Source organism: Elgaria multicarinata, chromosome 12, assembly GCF_023053635.1.
Source record: "Elgaria multicarinata webbii isolate HBS135686 ecotype San Diego chromosome 12, rElgMul1.1.pri, whole genome shotgun sequence".
NCBI classification, from domain to species: domain Eukaryota; kingdom Metazoa; phylum Chordata; class Lepidosauria; order Squamata; family Anguidae; genus Elgaria; species Elgaria multicarinata.
Genome location: NC_086182.1, coordinates 10,125,697 through 10,140,335, shown reverse-complemented (window position 1 = coordinate 10,140,335; position 14,639 = coordinate 10,125,697). Strand labels below are relative to the sequence as shown.

Below are 14,639 nucleotides of genomic sequence, written 5' to 3'. Positions count from 1 at the left end.
AAACCAGCACCCTGAATTGGGCTCGGAAACAGCCAATGCGAGCGGGCCAGAATCGGTCTTATATGTTTAAACCTTCTGGTTCCGGTTATCAATCTGGCCGCTGCATTTGCACAAGATGCAGCTTCTGAACCGTCTTCAAAGGCAGTATGGGGTGCAAGTACTTTTCCCCCCACGTTTCCTGCTCACACAGGATCGCTATCCAGCTGCAGCCATTGCTGCCTCGTTCCTGAAGGTGAAAACCTCCATCCTGATGAAACAATGATTATGGCAGTGCCTTGGTTTGGGTGACTGTATTATTATTATTATTATTATTATTATTATTATTATTATTATTATTATTATTATTATTATATCCCAACTTTTTTCCTCTTGGAAGGGACCCAAGGCAGCTTACGTAGTTCTCCTCCTCTCCATTTTATCCTCACGACAACCCTGTGAGGTAGGTTAGGCTGACAGTTGGTGAATGGCCCAAAATCACCCAGTGAGCTTCATGGCCGAGTGGGGACTAGAACCCGGATCTCTTGAGACCCAGTCCAACATTCTAACCAATACACCACACTGGCTCACTAAATGCTGTCTGAGTCATAAGTTTATTCTCTCTGGAGTCATCAGCACCACTCAGTAATCAGATTCAGGATCCACTTGTGCCAATCTGCCCCACGGCTCTTTCTAAGGCCTCTGTTGCTTTGCCAACGCATCCAGCGTGCTGGGCAAAGTGGGAGTGCTGTCAGAAGAAGAATATGTCAGCCAGCTTCCCCCAACCCGGCACCGTCCAGATGTGTTGCACTACAGGTTGGGGAAGGCGGACAAACAATGTACAGGTTGATATGTATTTGGGGCAAAAAATGGGGAGCGGGATACACACTGGCAAGGTGAGAGGGATGGGAGGTGAATGGGTGCAGGTCTGAAAGGCTGTGCTGTGATTCCAAGCCCTCCTACGGAGGTGTGAGACCATAAAGAGGTCTTCTGTGCAATCCACAAAACTTTTATTCAGTAAATAGATGTCTCTTCACACCTGAAGGAAATGTGGATGCTAGAAGCTCTCCTCTAAGCTTAATTAGCCTAACAGAGCAAGGCAGTTGCCTATCAATTAAATGGACAGTTTCCTGCCATGCCTGATAGGCTTCAGGGAGGGTCTTCAAGCTGCAACGCCTGCATGTAGCTGGTCTAGTGGACTGCCTCCCACCTCCTCTCAACTCTGCCCTTTTGACCCTGCGGCGGACTCTGGGATCTGTCAATTTTAATGCTCCCTCCCCATCCGACAAAGACCAAGTTCTCGGGAGGTGGGGAGGGAGGGGGAAGACTATCTCTGAGCCTGGGCCTCCTGCTCGATAACCTCTTGAAAAGATTCTTCCCTGATTCTTAGTCTTGGAGAATTTTGTGCCCCATTTCCTGTCTCGGCTGGCCTTCTTCTTCAGCCTCCGAGTCCGATTCGGAGTCCACACCAGGGAGACCGAGCCTCATCCTGACAAAGTGAAGGAAGGACAATGGAACTCAAGGCAAATGCCCCATGCAGAGCTGCTACTGAACTTCTCAAGGATGGTTTCTGGGTGTTTTGTTTTTTCTCTCTCGGGATGAAGAGTAGAAGGAAGACGGGGAGAAAATGGGAGCCTTTACCTGGTTGGATGTTTTCACGGTTAATGGACACGTGGGCATCCCGGTCCGGGCGTGTGTGCTCGTGCCAGAATCCAATCACATGGCCCAGTTCGTGCACAACAATGCCAAATTTGTCACAGTTTTTCCCAATAGAGATAGCCTGAGGCCCCCCTCCTCTGCGCCCCACATAGGAACAGCACCTGCATGGAGAACAAGTGAACGTCAGACTTGATACTTCCCTTGAAAGCAGGCCAAGGAAGTCTCAACAAGAAAAAAATTGAAGAACAAACCTTTATTCCTGTTTGTTTGTTTTATTACATTTCTATGCTGCCCAAGAGCTGAAGTGTTGCTTTCATCATGGGAAGCAAAAGGGTCAGCAGAGGATAAAATCAACCCCCCCTTTCCCATCTCCCTTCCCTGGATGAGCAAAAGGCTCATGTTGCCGGAATTGCTGCCAAGAAATGTTTTAAATAAATAAAAATAAATAAATTGATCGATCCATGTGCCTTCGAATGATCCCCACATGTCCACAGCCACAATCTTTGGAGTCCTGCTGCAGAATGGAATATCTACACCTGACTTGGACTTCTCCATTTTCAAAAGAGCCTGACAACAAAGCCATAGAAAGCAACCCAAACAGAGGCCTCATCTACACCAAGCAGGATATTGCACTATGAAAGCGGTACGAAAGTGGTATATAAAGGGCAGGAGCCACACCAAGCAGGATATAGCGGTATGAAAGTGGCATGTAGTATGTGACAATGGGCCCATACCTCTATAAAGCAGTAGTGTGGCTCCTGTTTTTTATATACCGCTTTCATAGTGCAGTATCCTGCTTGGTGTAGATTAGGCCAGACACACAAAGACAGACCTAGCACATCTCTCCAAAGGCCCTGTAAGAAAAGGAAGGGGGAATAGCTCAGTGGCAGACCATCTGCTTGGCATGCAGAAGGTCCCCAGTTCGATCCTTGACATCTCCGGGTAAGGCTAGGATAGAATCCTGCCTGAAACCCTGGAGAGTTGACAATAATGGACTAGATGGACCAAGGCTCTGACTTGATATAAAGCAGCTTCCCGTGTTTCTAAATCAATGCCACACTTGATTCCTCTGAAACGGCCCTGAGAGAATCATCTCCCTCTAGCAATCCTCCTCTGTTTATGACACACAGCTCAATGCGTAAGACAACATGTTGCAATCCATGGGGTTTTTGATGGGTGGGAAAACAGCAACCTCTTAAATGGTTAAGAAATCATTAATCCCTGTTGCCTTAGACTTTGGCAAACGTTTTAACATTCTCTTGCAGCTTAAAAAAAAAAGGTTTCTGTGAGTTTAGTACTGGTGGTCTGGTCTTGCTTGCATCTTCTCAAACAAGACCTTGGTACCAGGGTAACTAGGCCGGGATAGGAAAACAAAACCCAGCAGCTGCTAATGGCTGCTAATGAAATAAGTGAAGGAAATGACATTTAGATAGGTCCAGGTGTTTACATTTTAGGCTCTCGTTCTCTCATTTTTGTACCCTGCATCTTTACAGTCCGGCTACAACTATAACCAAGACGGCCAAACCAAACCATGTTCCGTTTTACAGTAGACACTATATGGCCCACGGAGTGATTTCATCTGACCAGTGGGAGCCCTACCTAATCTTCATCAATGTACAAGTCTACAGACTGGTGTGTGTGTAAGGGAAATCCATTTGTTTTCAAAACTTGTGTGAGCCTTAAGAGGTACTGCATACTTGAATGCTGCATCTCTTTGTATTTTGTATCCAATGTCTGGCCATGCTCAAGTACATACAGTCTGTAACTATGAAATCCTTTAGTGGTAGATAGCACCGTCTACATGACAGACCCTGAACACCTGCGAAACAGAGTGCTTCCCCAAAACTGAAAGGTTGGCTACTATTGGCTTAGATCAGTCTTCCCCAACCTGCTGCCCTTCAGATGTTAAGGACTTAACTCCCACCAGCCTCAGCCATCATGGCCAATGGTCAGAAATGCTGGGAGTTGTAGTACAAAACATCTGGAGGGCCCCAAGTTGGGGAAGGAATCATAGAATCATAGAATAGCAGAGTTGGAAGGGGCCTACAAGGCCATCGAGTCCAACCCCCTGCTCAATGCAGGAATTCACCCTAAAGCATCCCTGACAGATGGTTGTCCAGCTGCCTCTTGAATGCCTCTAGTGTGGGAGAGCCCACAACCTCCCTAGGTAGCTGATTCCACCGTCGCACTGCTCTAACAGTCAGGAAGTTTTTCCTGATGTCCAGCCGGAATCTGGCTTCCTTTAACTTGAGCCCGTTATTCCATGTCCTGCACTCTGGGAGGATCGAGAAGAGATCCTGGCCCTCCTCTGTGTGACAACCTTGTAAGTATTTGAAGAGTGCTATCATGTCTCCCCTCAATCTTCTCTTCTCCAGGCTAAACATGCCCAGTTCTTTCAGTCTCTCTTCATAGGGCTTTGTTTCTAGACCTCTGATCATCCTGGTTGCCCTCTTCTGAACACGCTCTAAACCATGGGTACATTCACATGCTACTTCTGGTGCGGCAGCTGCTTATTAATTCATTGCACAGAGTGGGTAGTCTATCAGGCCTAGCCACCCCACGGACCACAGTGGTTTACTCTGGTCTACAATACCCTACATCAGGGATGGGTAATCTATGGCCCTCCAGATGTTTTGAGCCTACAACTCCCATTATCCCTAGCCAGCAAAGCCAATGGTGAAGGATGATGGAAGTTGTAGACCAAAAGACCTGGAGGACCACAAGTTGCCCACACTGCTTTAAATTAAAAAGTTTAAAATCATGTTTTAAACTTTCAATGTTTCAGTGGACAAATCCCAGTGGTGGGAGGGGGCAAAGGCAAAGGGGCAGGGCCAAAATACCAGCATATTTTAGCTTAAAGTGCTTACTGTCAGGAGAGGTATTTCCATCTTTTAGAATGGTTCTCTGCCCCAACTTAAATTAAACACTTCCATAGGACTTAATGGAACGCCCAGTCGACAGTGTATTTGAACTAAAATATCAGAGGTAAGATCCTTGCTATTATTCAACCCAGGACAAGATCCTGGGACACTTATACCAAGATAAAAGAAGACTGGATCAAGAACCCTGGGAGTTCGTCTCCTTTCTTCCAAGCCACTCAGATCTCTGATTCAGCCTCTGAAAATGTTAGGGGGAGGGAAATAGCACGTGGTGTCTTTGAGAGACTGCTTTCCCAGAAGAGCTGACTGTATAACCTCGCCCACACAGCAGAAATTGCTGGATGAGCAATCAACTGTCTTTGACCCCAGGTCTTATACGTTAGTCGTTTGGCAAGACTCCATACTTCTTCAGAAGGTACTGGAGAGCTAAGAGAACTGGGCTTCCTGTTTGGGACATTTTGGAATCTCCCCCATAGCCTGTCGTTATATAAGCAGAAGCCCCATCACCTGCTGAGATGCTCTGCTCCTTGCTTACCCACATGGCCTGTATGTAAACACGATATAGCTGTCTTCATCGTTCCGCTCCAGAAAGGTGACGCAGGTGTTCTTCTCCCAGTGGCGCATGGCCTGCCGAAAGACGGCTCGCTGGCTGCCTGCAGGAAACAGGTAGAGGCCAAAGGATGGCTAGAGGGGGAATATACCTCTAGCCAGTTCTCTGAACAGTGTGAGAAGCTGAGCAATTGGCAAGTGTGACATACGGCAATTCTAGAGAGCATATAAACTATGGCAAAGGCTTTTAGGAAGGAACAGGGGTCTTCACTAGAGGGGATGGAACTCATTTCCGATTTCAGTTGAAATCTGGATTGTTTATGGGTTAAACAACACAGAGTTAAACCAACCATCACCCCTGGTTTGCTGTTGGGTTAACTCTGGGTTGTTTCACCCATAAACAACCCAGAGTTTCTGGGTTTGCATGTCACAAAACAATCCAGGAACGGGACGGTCCTGGATTGTTAATTGAAAATGGTTTGTTCGCAGTGCACATACTCTGCTTGCCACCGTCATTCCTGGGTTAAACAACTGCCGTGATATAAAAACTGGGCCAAAAGCTCAGTGGATGATCCAGGTGAGACTTGCTAGTCTTCCGATCCAGCAGTATAACATGCAAATAAATATAAGACTTATGTATTTATTTACAAAATGTATGAAATGCTCTAAATCTTTTTTTAAAAAAGACTCCCAAGTAACAGCACAGAAAATAAATTAACAATACAAAAGATTAAAAATATTTAAAATCAAGTTATACCACTCAAACCATGAATGGTTATTCAGGAAATGTGAGTTTTAGTTAAAAAAAGAAAAGAAAAGTATTTAAGAGACACTGTAAACAAAGCAATGCTGGCGCTTGCTTGACATCACCTGGCAGTGAATTCCACAGAAAGGGAGCCAATACACGAACATCTTTACTTTAGGTCTATGCAGATCTATGAATAATGTTTTTTCGCATCTTTAATAGCAGAAATAACATTTCGATGTTTTTGGTGTTTAAGACGATGTGCCAAAATTTTACCAGGACGTTCCCCATTTTCCCAGTACACCTGTCACAAACAGGTTAGGGCAAATTCCGCTTGCTGAGAAAAAATATTATTTAGTTCCCATTTAACTTTTTGTAACTCCTGATACGGTTGTGCTGATGGGGAACTAGCAAACTAAGTTATAAGAGATTTCCTGTTGCGCTATTCTATGTCTTTTTATGAATGCAACATAAGCAATGATTCGGCCCCTGGATAAAGGCTTTGCTGGCCTCCCATTCCATGGCACAGGAACCTGCAGGACCCTCATTAATATCAAAATATTCAGCCAACTCAGTAATCTGAGATTTGAATCAAACCATGGATGGTTAAAGCTGCAGGAGCCCTTCCCTCTTTTGTATCTGGTCACTCTAGCTAAAGAAGCCAGGGCTCCTTCAGCTTTAATTATTGTGATGAAGAGGGGATTTCACCAGGTGCTGCATGCATACAAATGACATCTGCTGAAACTAACTTTTCTATACAACTGTTAAAAATACAGGAGCCCTGTCCTCCTTTCCATAGGGTCACCCTACTGGTAACAACTAACAGCAAAACAAAACAAAACAAAAAAACAATGGCTATCAGTGGAACGGCTAAATATGATATCCCAGCTTGATGCTAGAACATGGGCAGCTGATGAGAGCATTTTATTGGAACACCTAGATGGCAGGCGTCTATCGGCTGCTTACTTTCTCAGCTCTGAGAAAAGGTACAGATCAGGTTTCAGGAATTTCTAAGTGGCAATGAGGCAGGCAATGAGTGGAAGGAAAACAAGAGAAGCGCAGGCACATACTCTTCAATCTACTTTGCCCTGGTTCATAAGCATTAACCTAAGAGAGCAAGAGCTGAGGAGACACCATGACCTGGCTTGCACAACATAGCTCATCATGGCTTAATTTACCTATGAGGGCTGTTGCATCATGTCGAACATTTTGCATCTGCGGGGACAGGGGTTGTTTGAGGGTTAGACAACCCTCAAATAACCTCAAAACAAGCCATGGATTGAGAGTTGTGTAACCCCCAAACAACCCCTACTGTCTGGGTTCGCATGACACAACAAGCCATGGCAAGTCAGGCAACCAAGGCGCCATGTAAAAATGCATGACGTGACAGCCCGACACAGGAAAATTAAGCCATGGTGGGCTGTTGTGATGTGTGAACAGGTCCATCGATTCCTTCCTAAAATGTAGAGAAGGAGAACATATTAGGTTCAGAAGAGACAGGGAATCCAGTTACGAGTTTTCATATTCCGCTCAAGCCGAAATTGTGGGCTACCTAAGAGATGTAGCACAGAGAAATCTGGTCATCTCTTCACTACACCCAACCGTCTCATCTGAATCACATTGTACAGTCAAGGTGTGCAAGAGACCTAGCAGTTTGCTTTTCTGCTACTCTATGTTTTGGGAGAGAACTACACTTTCACAGTGAATGAAAAATTCAACCTATTCTTCAAAGGCCAACTCACCACTGAAATTCCCGCTGATCACGTAAGGAATTACTCCATCCGGCCACACCCGCTCAGTACGGGAAGTGGCGGCCCGGCGACTCCGAGGCCGACCCCAGCCCTGCTTCCATCGCCTCCTCGGCTGTCGCCCAGGTCTGATGCTGGTACTGTTGGAAGTGTTCCCTGTGATGAGGACAACAAGCATATTTTGTGTGTGTGAGCACAGCTGGTTCCCGTTTAGTGCTGGGGAAAAACCCTTTGGCTTAGGTGTGTGACTTTGGCATTCAATCCCCATGGCTGTAAAGAAATACAACATAAGAACATAAGAAGTGCCCTGATGCTGGATCTGACCAAGGGTCCATCTAGTCCAGCACTCTGTTCACCCAGAGGCCAACCAGCCATCGGCCAGGGACCAACAAGCAGGACATGGTGCAACAGCACCCTCCCACCCATGTTCCCCAGCAACTGTTCCACACGGGCTTACTGCCTCGAATACAAGAGATAGCACACAACTATCAGGGCTAGTAGCCATTGATAGCCTTCTCCTCCAGGAATTTATCCAACCCCCTTTTAAAGCCATCCAAATTGGTGGCCATCTGGAGGTAGTGAGTTCCATATTTTAACTATGCGCTGTATATTTATTTATTTATTTATACATACATACTACATATATACAAAAAGTACAATATAAAGACAATATGAAATAAATACATTAAAAACATTACAGAAAGAGTAAACCAGAACAGTGTAATTACAGGTATGGAAAAGGCTGAGTCAACTGGGCTGTTTTCAAGAGTTGTTTAAAGCCCACATTTGTCAACATTTCAATCAGTTCATCATGCAATAATACCGATTTGGTGAAACAAAACCTACTGAAAAGGACTTTTTAATGGTTGACCCTGCCACATAGCAATTGATCTTCAGCTTCTCCTAATGAAAACGTTTTAAAGGGCATGTCCTTCTTTCAGCTAGAATGTGACTTAGCTTCAGCTTCGAGCCACTGGGACCTCATGATGACACCTGTGCTGTCTGATAAGGTAGGCCGCTGCAAGCGATTGAAACGAGAGGTCTGCAGCCCATGATCTGTCTGCTTACTTCAAGTCGCCATGTCAACGAGCCTCCCTCACCTCCGCAGCGAGCCAGTGTAGTGTAGTGGCTAGAGTGTCGGACTGGGAGCCGGGAGATCCGGGTTCTAGTCCCCACTTGGCCATGGAAACCCACTGGGTGACTTTGGGCCAGTCACAGACTCTCAGACCAACCTACCCCACAGGGTGGTTGTTGTGAGGATAAAGTGGAAAGGAGGAGGAGGATTATGTACACCGCCTTGGGTTCCTTGGTGGAAAAAAGGCGAGATATAAATGCAAATGCAATGCAAATACAATATGCTCCTTTTCTCTATACTCCTTCTCTCTCCCAGTTTTCCTTTTCCTCTCAGACTCCTGCCTCTCACCTTCCCCTCATTCTTGTGGGGAACTCCTTTTACCAAACTTGCTTTCATCCCACCCCCCAGCCCCTGTGAGGATGGCAGCTAATCTCAGGTGGAAAAGCGAAATCTGGGTGGGGTGGCAGGTGACATCAGCTTCCCTGCTAATAAAAAAGTGTCAGGGCTGCTGCGTCCCTCCAGCCCTGATTCCGCTACGCCAATGCCTGCAGGCACCTGCTTTGTTTACCTCTTTTCACCCTAGGGATTTTTCTTTGCCTGCACTGCAGGATCAGAGCTGCTCAACCAATCACTGCTAGGATGCTTTTAGGATGCTTTTAGGATGTTTTATAGGAAGTTTTAACAATGTATACTCTGTTTTTAATCAATATTTTATGTATTTTATACTTATTATTGTTCCCCGCCTCAAACAGGATGGAGAAGCGGGTAAGAAATATTATTATTATTATTATTATTATTATTATTATTATTATTATTATTATTATTATTGAACCTACTCACTGCCCAACCCCCTGTGTGACAGAAAGTCAATCAAACCAATCACTCCTAGAGGGGCTTCTGGCTGCCCAGCTTCTCTGTCACAGACAAGTAGTTGAGCCAATCTCTTCTAAGAGCTTCAGGATCACCACGGCTGTTAGCGCTTGTCCCTTAGTACATTGTGAGACAGTGGAGGCTGGTGGCTCCCATGTCAGTGGAGTGGTGAATCTGTTCCGGGTTTCACTCAGAACTCTAAAGGAGTTATCCAAGGTGCAAAGCTTCTTTAGAGTTCTGACTGAAACCTGGAGCAGATTCACGGTTCCACTGACATGGGAGTCAACAGCCTCCACTGGATAGAGTAAGGTAGTGTTGCAACCCTTTCCACACAAACTGAATTCTGTGCCTTCTCTCTCAACCCACTTCTTGTCTAAACTAAGCAGGCTGACCTTCCAAAACTGCTGACTCCTTGATGCATCTTCCAGTTCCCTAGCCGTCCTTTTCTTTTTTATTATTAATCTTGTGGGCGCGGTGCCCAGTTAAGAGTGGGATGGGTATTTAGTCTGGTCTTCAAAGAGCAGCAAAGCAGATATGAAGCTACGAAAGAACCAGCAAGCCAGTAGGTAGCTTGAGTGCTATTTTTCTAATCTAACTATTTTGGCTGCTGATGTGTCAAGGAAACAGGGCTGTTGGTTCTTTTTCTTCTGGTGGACGGTATTTAGGGCAGTGTGGGTCAGGGCTAGCTTATTCGCAAGCAATGCGTATTTGGCTGGCGGGGGGGAAGCAGCTTCCCCTGCCCCACAAGTTTTGGCTGGCTTACGTTCAAGCGAGATCAGAACCAGCCCAACTACGTGTTCCAAAACTCTTGTCTCCAAATTGTCTGGAACACTCACTATCAGCCCAACTGCTGCCAAAGCCTACAGAAAGCACGAACTGGCAGGAGATCCTATCCTAAAGGGCCGGGGATGAGAAAAAAGTCCCAGAAGCCAATACCAATATTTGATAGCCCAGCGATCTGAGAAAAGGAACGCACGCTTGGGTTCCTTATCATAGAACTATCATAGAATAGTACAGTTGGAAGGGGCCTACAAGGCCATCAAGTCCAACCCCCTGCTCAATGCAGGAATCCACCTTAAAGCATCCCTGAAAGGTGGCTGTCCAGCTGCCTCTTGAGTGCCTCTAGTGTGGGAGAGCCCACCACCTCCCCAGGTAACTGGTTCCATTGTCGTTCTGCTCTAACAGTCAGGAAGTTTTGCCTGATGTCCAGCTGGAATCTGTCTTCCTGTAACTTGAGCCCAATATTCTGTGTCCTACACTCTGGGAGGATCGAGAGGTCTGACAACCTTTTAAGTATTTGAAGAGTGCTATCATGTCTCCCCTCAATCTTCTCTTCTCCACGCTAAACATGCCCTGTTCTTTCAGTCTCTTCTCATAGGGCATTGTTTCCAGACCCCTGATCATCCTCATTGCCTTCCTCCGAACCCCCTCGTTTGTCTTCATCCTTCTTAAAGTGTGGTGCGCAGAACTGGACACATTACTCAAGATGAAGCCTAACCAGTGACTAGAGAGGAACCAGTACCTTGGACGATTTGGAAGCATTTCCTTTCCCCCCCAGCTGCATCACACTGTTGGCTCATATTCAGCTTGTGATCTACAACAATTCCAAGATCCTTCTCGCTTGTGGTATTGCTGAGCCAAGTGTCTCCCATCTTCTTAGTGTGCATTAGAAAATAGGTGTAGAACTTGGCACTTATCCCTATTATCCTATTTTGTAGGTTTCAGACTTGTTATTAAGGGCACACCTTGCTATTAAGCATCCAAAGCCTCCCTGCAGGCCTCACCACATTAATTGGGTCATTTCCACTGTTCCTTTACTGCAGGGTTGGGCAATTTTTGGCTTTCTTGTTATTTTGGCCTACAACTATCGTTCAGGCTTTGTCAGCATAGCCAATGGCGAGGGATCAGAGGAGTTGTCGGCCAAAACATCTAGAGGGCCACAAGCTACCCACCCTTGCTTTATGATGTGGCTGGGGGATGGGGAGCATCCAATCAGCACCAAAAAGGGGATAATGCACCAGGAGATCATCCAGTTTCAGCCAGATGCCCAAAACGAAGCCAAAGGTCGTTAGCAACTGCCCCTCTTCAGATCCATTAACAAAATCCAGGCCTGCCAGATTTTGCCAGAATCTGTAATCGCTTCCTTCAGATAAGGAACATAGGAACTTGCCCTTATACTGAGTCAGATCGTTGGTCCATCTAGCCCAGTATTGTCGACACTGACTGGCAGAGGCTCTCCAGGGTTTCAGGCAGTTTTTCTTGCCTGCATGCAAAGCAGGTGCTCGGCCACTGGGCTTCGGCTCTCTACCAGCCAGCAGGAACATGGAAAGCTGCCTTATACCAAGCCAGATCCTTGGTCCATCTTGCCCAGTATTGTCAACACTGACTGGCAGCAGCTCTCCAAGATTTCAGGCAGGAGTTTTTCTAGCCCTATCTGGAGATGCTGCGGATCAAACCTGGGACCTTCTGTGTGCAAAACAAGTGTTCTGTCACTGAGCTACAGCACTTTGTAACACACACCAAAATTTGGAGGTGTTTAAAAATTAATCCTAATACCCGAATAGCCTATTTTTGTTTGCCCCTTTTGTTGGAATCTAAGTACCGCTGCTACCTATGCAAGATTACTCTGTCTGTCATCCTTTTTCTCTTGGGGAAGGCTACCTCAGAGTTGAACAAATCTCACTGCCAGAGAGATTCATTTGAGACAGGGGGGGAAAAACACCCTCTGTGATAAATCTTCTAATCCTTCTCTTACTGCCATGGAAAATGCAGACAGTGCCATGGATGGCTGAGAAATGGACCCATGTGAACCCAGTTGCTTTTGTCCTCTTTCAGATGAACCTGGATCCTGTCAATATTATCAATGGGCCCATGCCAGAGGGGGTTGCTCCCTTTTCCAGGCTCTCCCCTCAGCAACAGCAGCTGAGCTAACAGTGGTCTTGTGACACCTGGCTTTCAACAGGAGCATGATGAATCTAATGCAATCGCTCTGTTGATCTTTGCTACGCTGACCTTCCTCACCAATTGGTTGGATTTTGGAAGGCCTTTAGATCAGACTGCAGAGAACGATGGACGTGCAAAGGGTCCATAAAACAGAAGAAGCAGAGGAAGTAGGTTTAGAAGTGTCCTGCTGCAAAGCTGATTTCAGCTGTGAACTAAATTCACAATAAATAAAATCCAATGCTGTTATTAACTCCCTTCAATAGTTCTGCTTTCTTATTTTTTTCTTAAAAAAAGACCTGAAAGCCAGTGACCTGGTTCACACATAATGACAGCCAGCCAGAGGTTATTTAACCTATGGGTTGTCAGGGCCATGCACGAGGGAGAGTGTGCACTGCCTCCAACCCACTCACTGCTTCCACTTTCGTTCAAGCTTACAAAACCAAGTAGATTGTTCACTAACTTCCAAACTTGGAACTCTGGGTTGTTGAAGGAGAAACAACCCAGAGACCCAGTTTGCATGTCATACTTGGCAATTCCTGGGTTGTTTAATCCAGGAATTGCAAAAGGGGCAGAGCGGGTGAGCAGAGCTTGTGTATTTCCGATTTTAATTGACAACCTAGGAACGCCCTGTTTCTAAACCCAGAAACACCAAGTTGTTTATGGGTTAAACAACCCAGAATTAACCCGAGAGTTATCCATGGTTTTTTGTTGGGTAAAACTCTGGGTTGTTTCATCCTCAACAATCTAGATTTCTGGGTTAGGACATCACAGCAAACAACCCAGGAACAGAGCATTCTTGAGTTTTTTTGAAAGCTGGAAAGAAACCGGAAGCAGCTAATAGTTGCACAGCAATGTGCTCACTCCTGCATGGCTCCAATAACCCATGGGTTGTCATTACATCTGAACTGGGTCTGTTTGTACAATCAGCAGAATGAAAAGTTAAAGATTTTCTTGGACTGCCGCAAGAAAATCTACCTGCACGTAAAAAAGATCAAGTTGGGAAGAAGAAGAAAGAACTTCTGCCCTGTGCAATTCAAGTGCTAGTTCTGTAATTTTAGTAAATCCATGTAGTGGGAGTGCAGAAAAATTAAGAAATTCATGATGTATTAGAAATAATGTAGATAATGAAATGTCCCACACTACAATCCAAAAATTGCTAAATGACTTGGTTCAACTTCGGGTACAGATGTGCAACACAATCCTATGTGTTTTTATTTAAAAGTAAGCTCCATTGTGTTGAATGGGAATTGCTCCCTGGTAAGTGAGTTTAGGATTGCAGCTTTAATAATAAGCTAGTTATTAGCAGCAAAGAAAAATATATATGAAAAAGTCAGTCACCACCCAAGGTAGCTAAATGGACGCACAAACTCTGGGAGAACCGATACTGAAATAATTTAATTTTTACCCATGAAGAAAGACAATCTACAGATCTCTCAGAGCGAACTTGTTTTTTGAACAATAGATGTTATCGAGACTTCTACCATGAGATGTGCATTATTATAACCACTTAATAATGAAATCCATTCACACTTGTATAACTTCTGAGTGTCAAATTACATATGATGCTTAAACATATCATTTGAAGCTTGTTGATTATTTTTTCAACTTGAAATAGTAAGTGTGAGACCTCAGATCAGGACTACAGTGTGGAGATGTGTGTGTGTTGTTAACCCTTTCCTCCCCGCTACCGTGCAGGTACACCCCCCGCAACCTGCTATGAGCCCCAGGAGAAGAGCTGCCATTGGCACCAGTAGGAGCTTCTCTCCAAGATCTAATAACAACTCTGGGGAGGGAATTTTTGTTGTGGTGGAATTGGGGGAGGAAAGGGTTGTGGTCCTGATCACCTCCCCCGTTCCCCCACTATTTAGAGTTAAAAAAATATGGAAGAAATATGCTTATTAACATGCATAGTGTTGGCCCTGTTTATACTGATTCTTACTATGAAGAGAGAAGATGTCAAGTAACTGAACTGATAAGTGTTATTGGAGCTTAACTGTCAATGGCACTTATGTATTTAGCACAATATGATGAGAACCATTTTTATTATGTATATAGAAAGGCATGGTATACATTCTGGGACAGATAATAGCATAATCTCTGGGCCAGTTTAAATATAATTTCCTGAAATTCTATGCAGTGGTTCGTATGAAACAACCACCACCCTGGGAAATAAGCTACACAGTGTGGGTTGCTGG

The 14,639-nt window shown here is 45.2% G+C and overlaps 1 protein-coding gene across 3 annotated transcripts in view; it reads right to left on the bottom strand.

Annotated features, from left to right (window-relative positions):
- The window catches only part of BMP1 (bone morphogenetic protein 1), a 169,120-nt gene that overhangs the window by 64,471 nt on the left and 90,010 nt on the right, over window positions 1–14,639 (bottom strand). For all 3 annotated transcript variants that reach the window (XM_063139360.1, XM_063139362.1, XM_063139361.1), the window contains 3 exons: window positions 7,551–7,712; window positions 5,050–5,167; window positions 1,618–1,796 (listed from right to left, as the gene is read on the bottom strand). In XM_063139360.1, coding sequence (XP_062995430.1) covers window positions 1,618–1,796; window positions 5,050–5,167; window positions 7,551–7,712 — 459 coding nt within the window. The remainder of the gene's footprint in view (window positions 1–1,617; window positions 1,797–5,049; window positions 5,168–7,550; window positions 7,713–14,639) is intronic.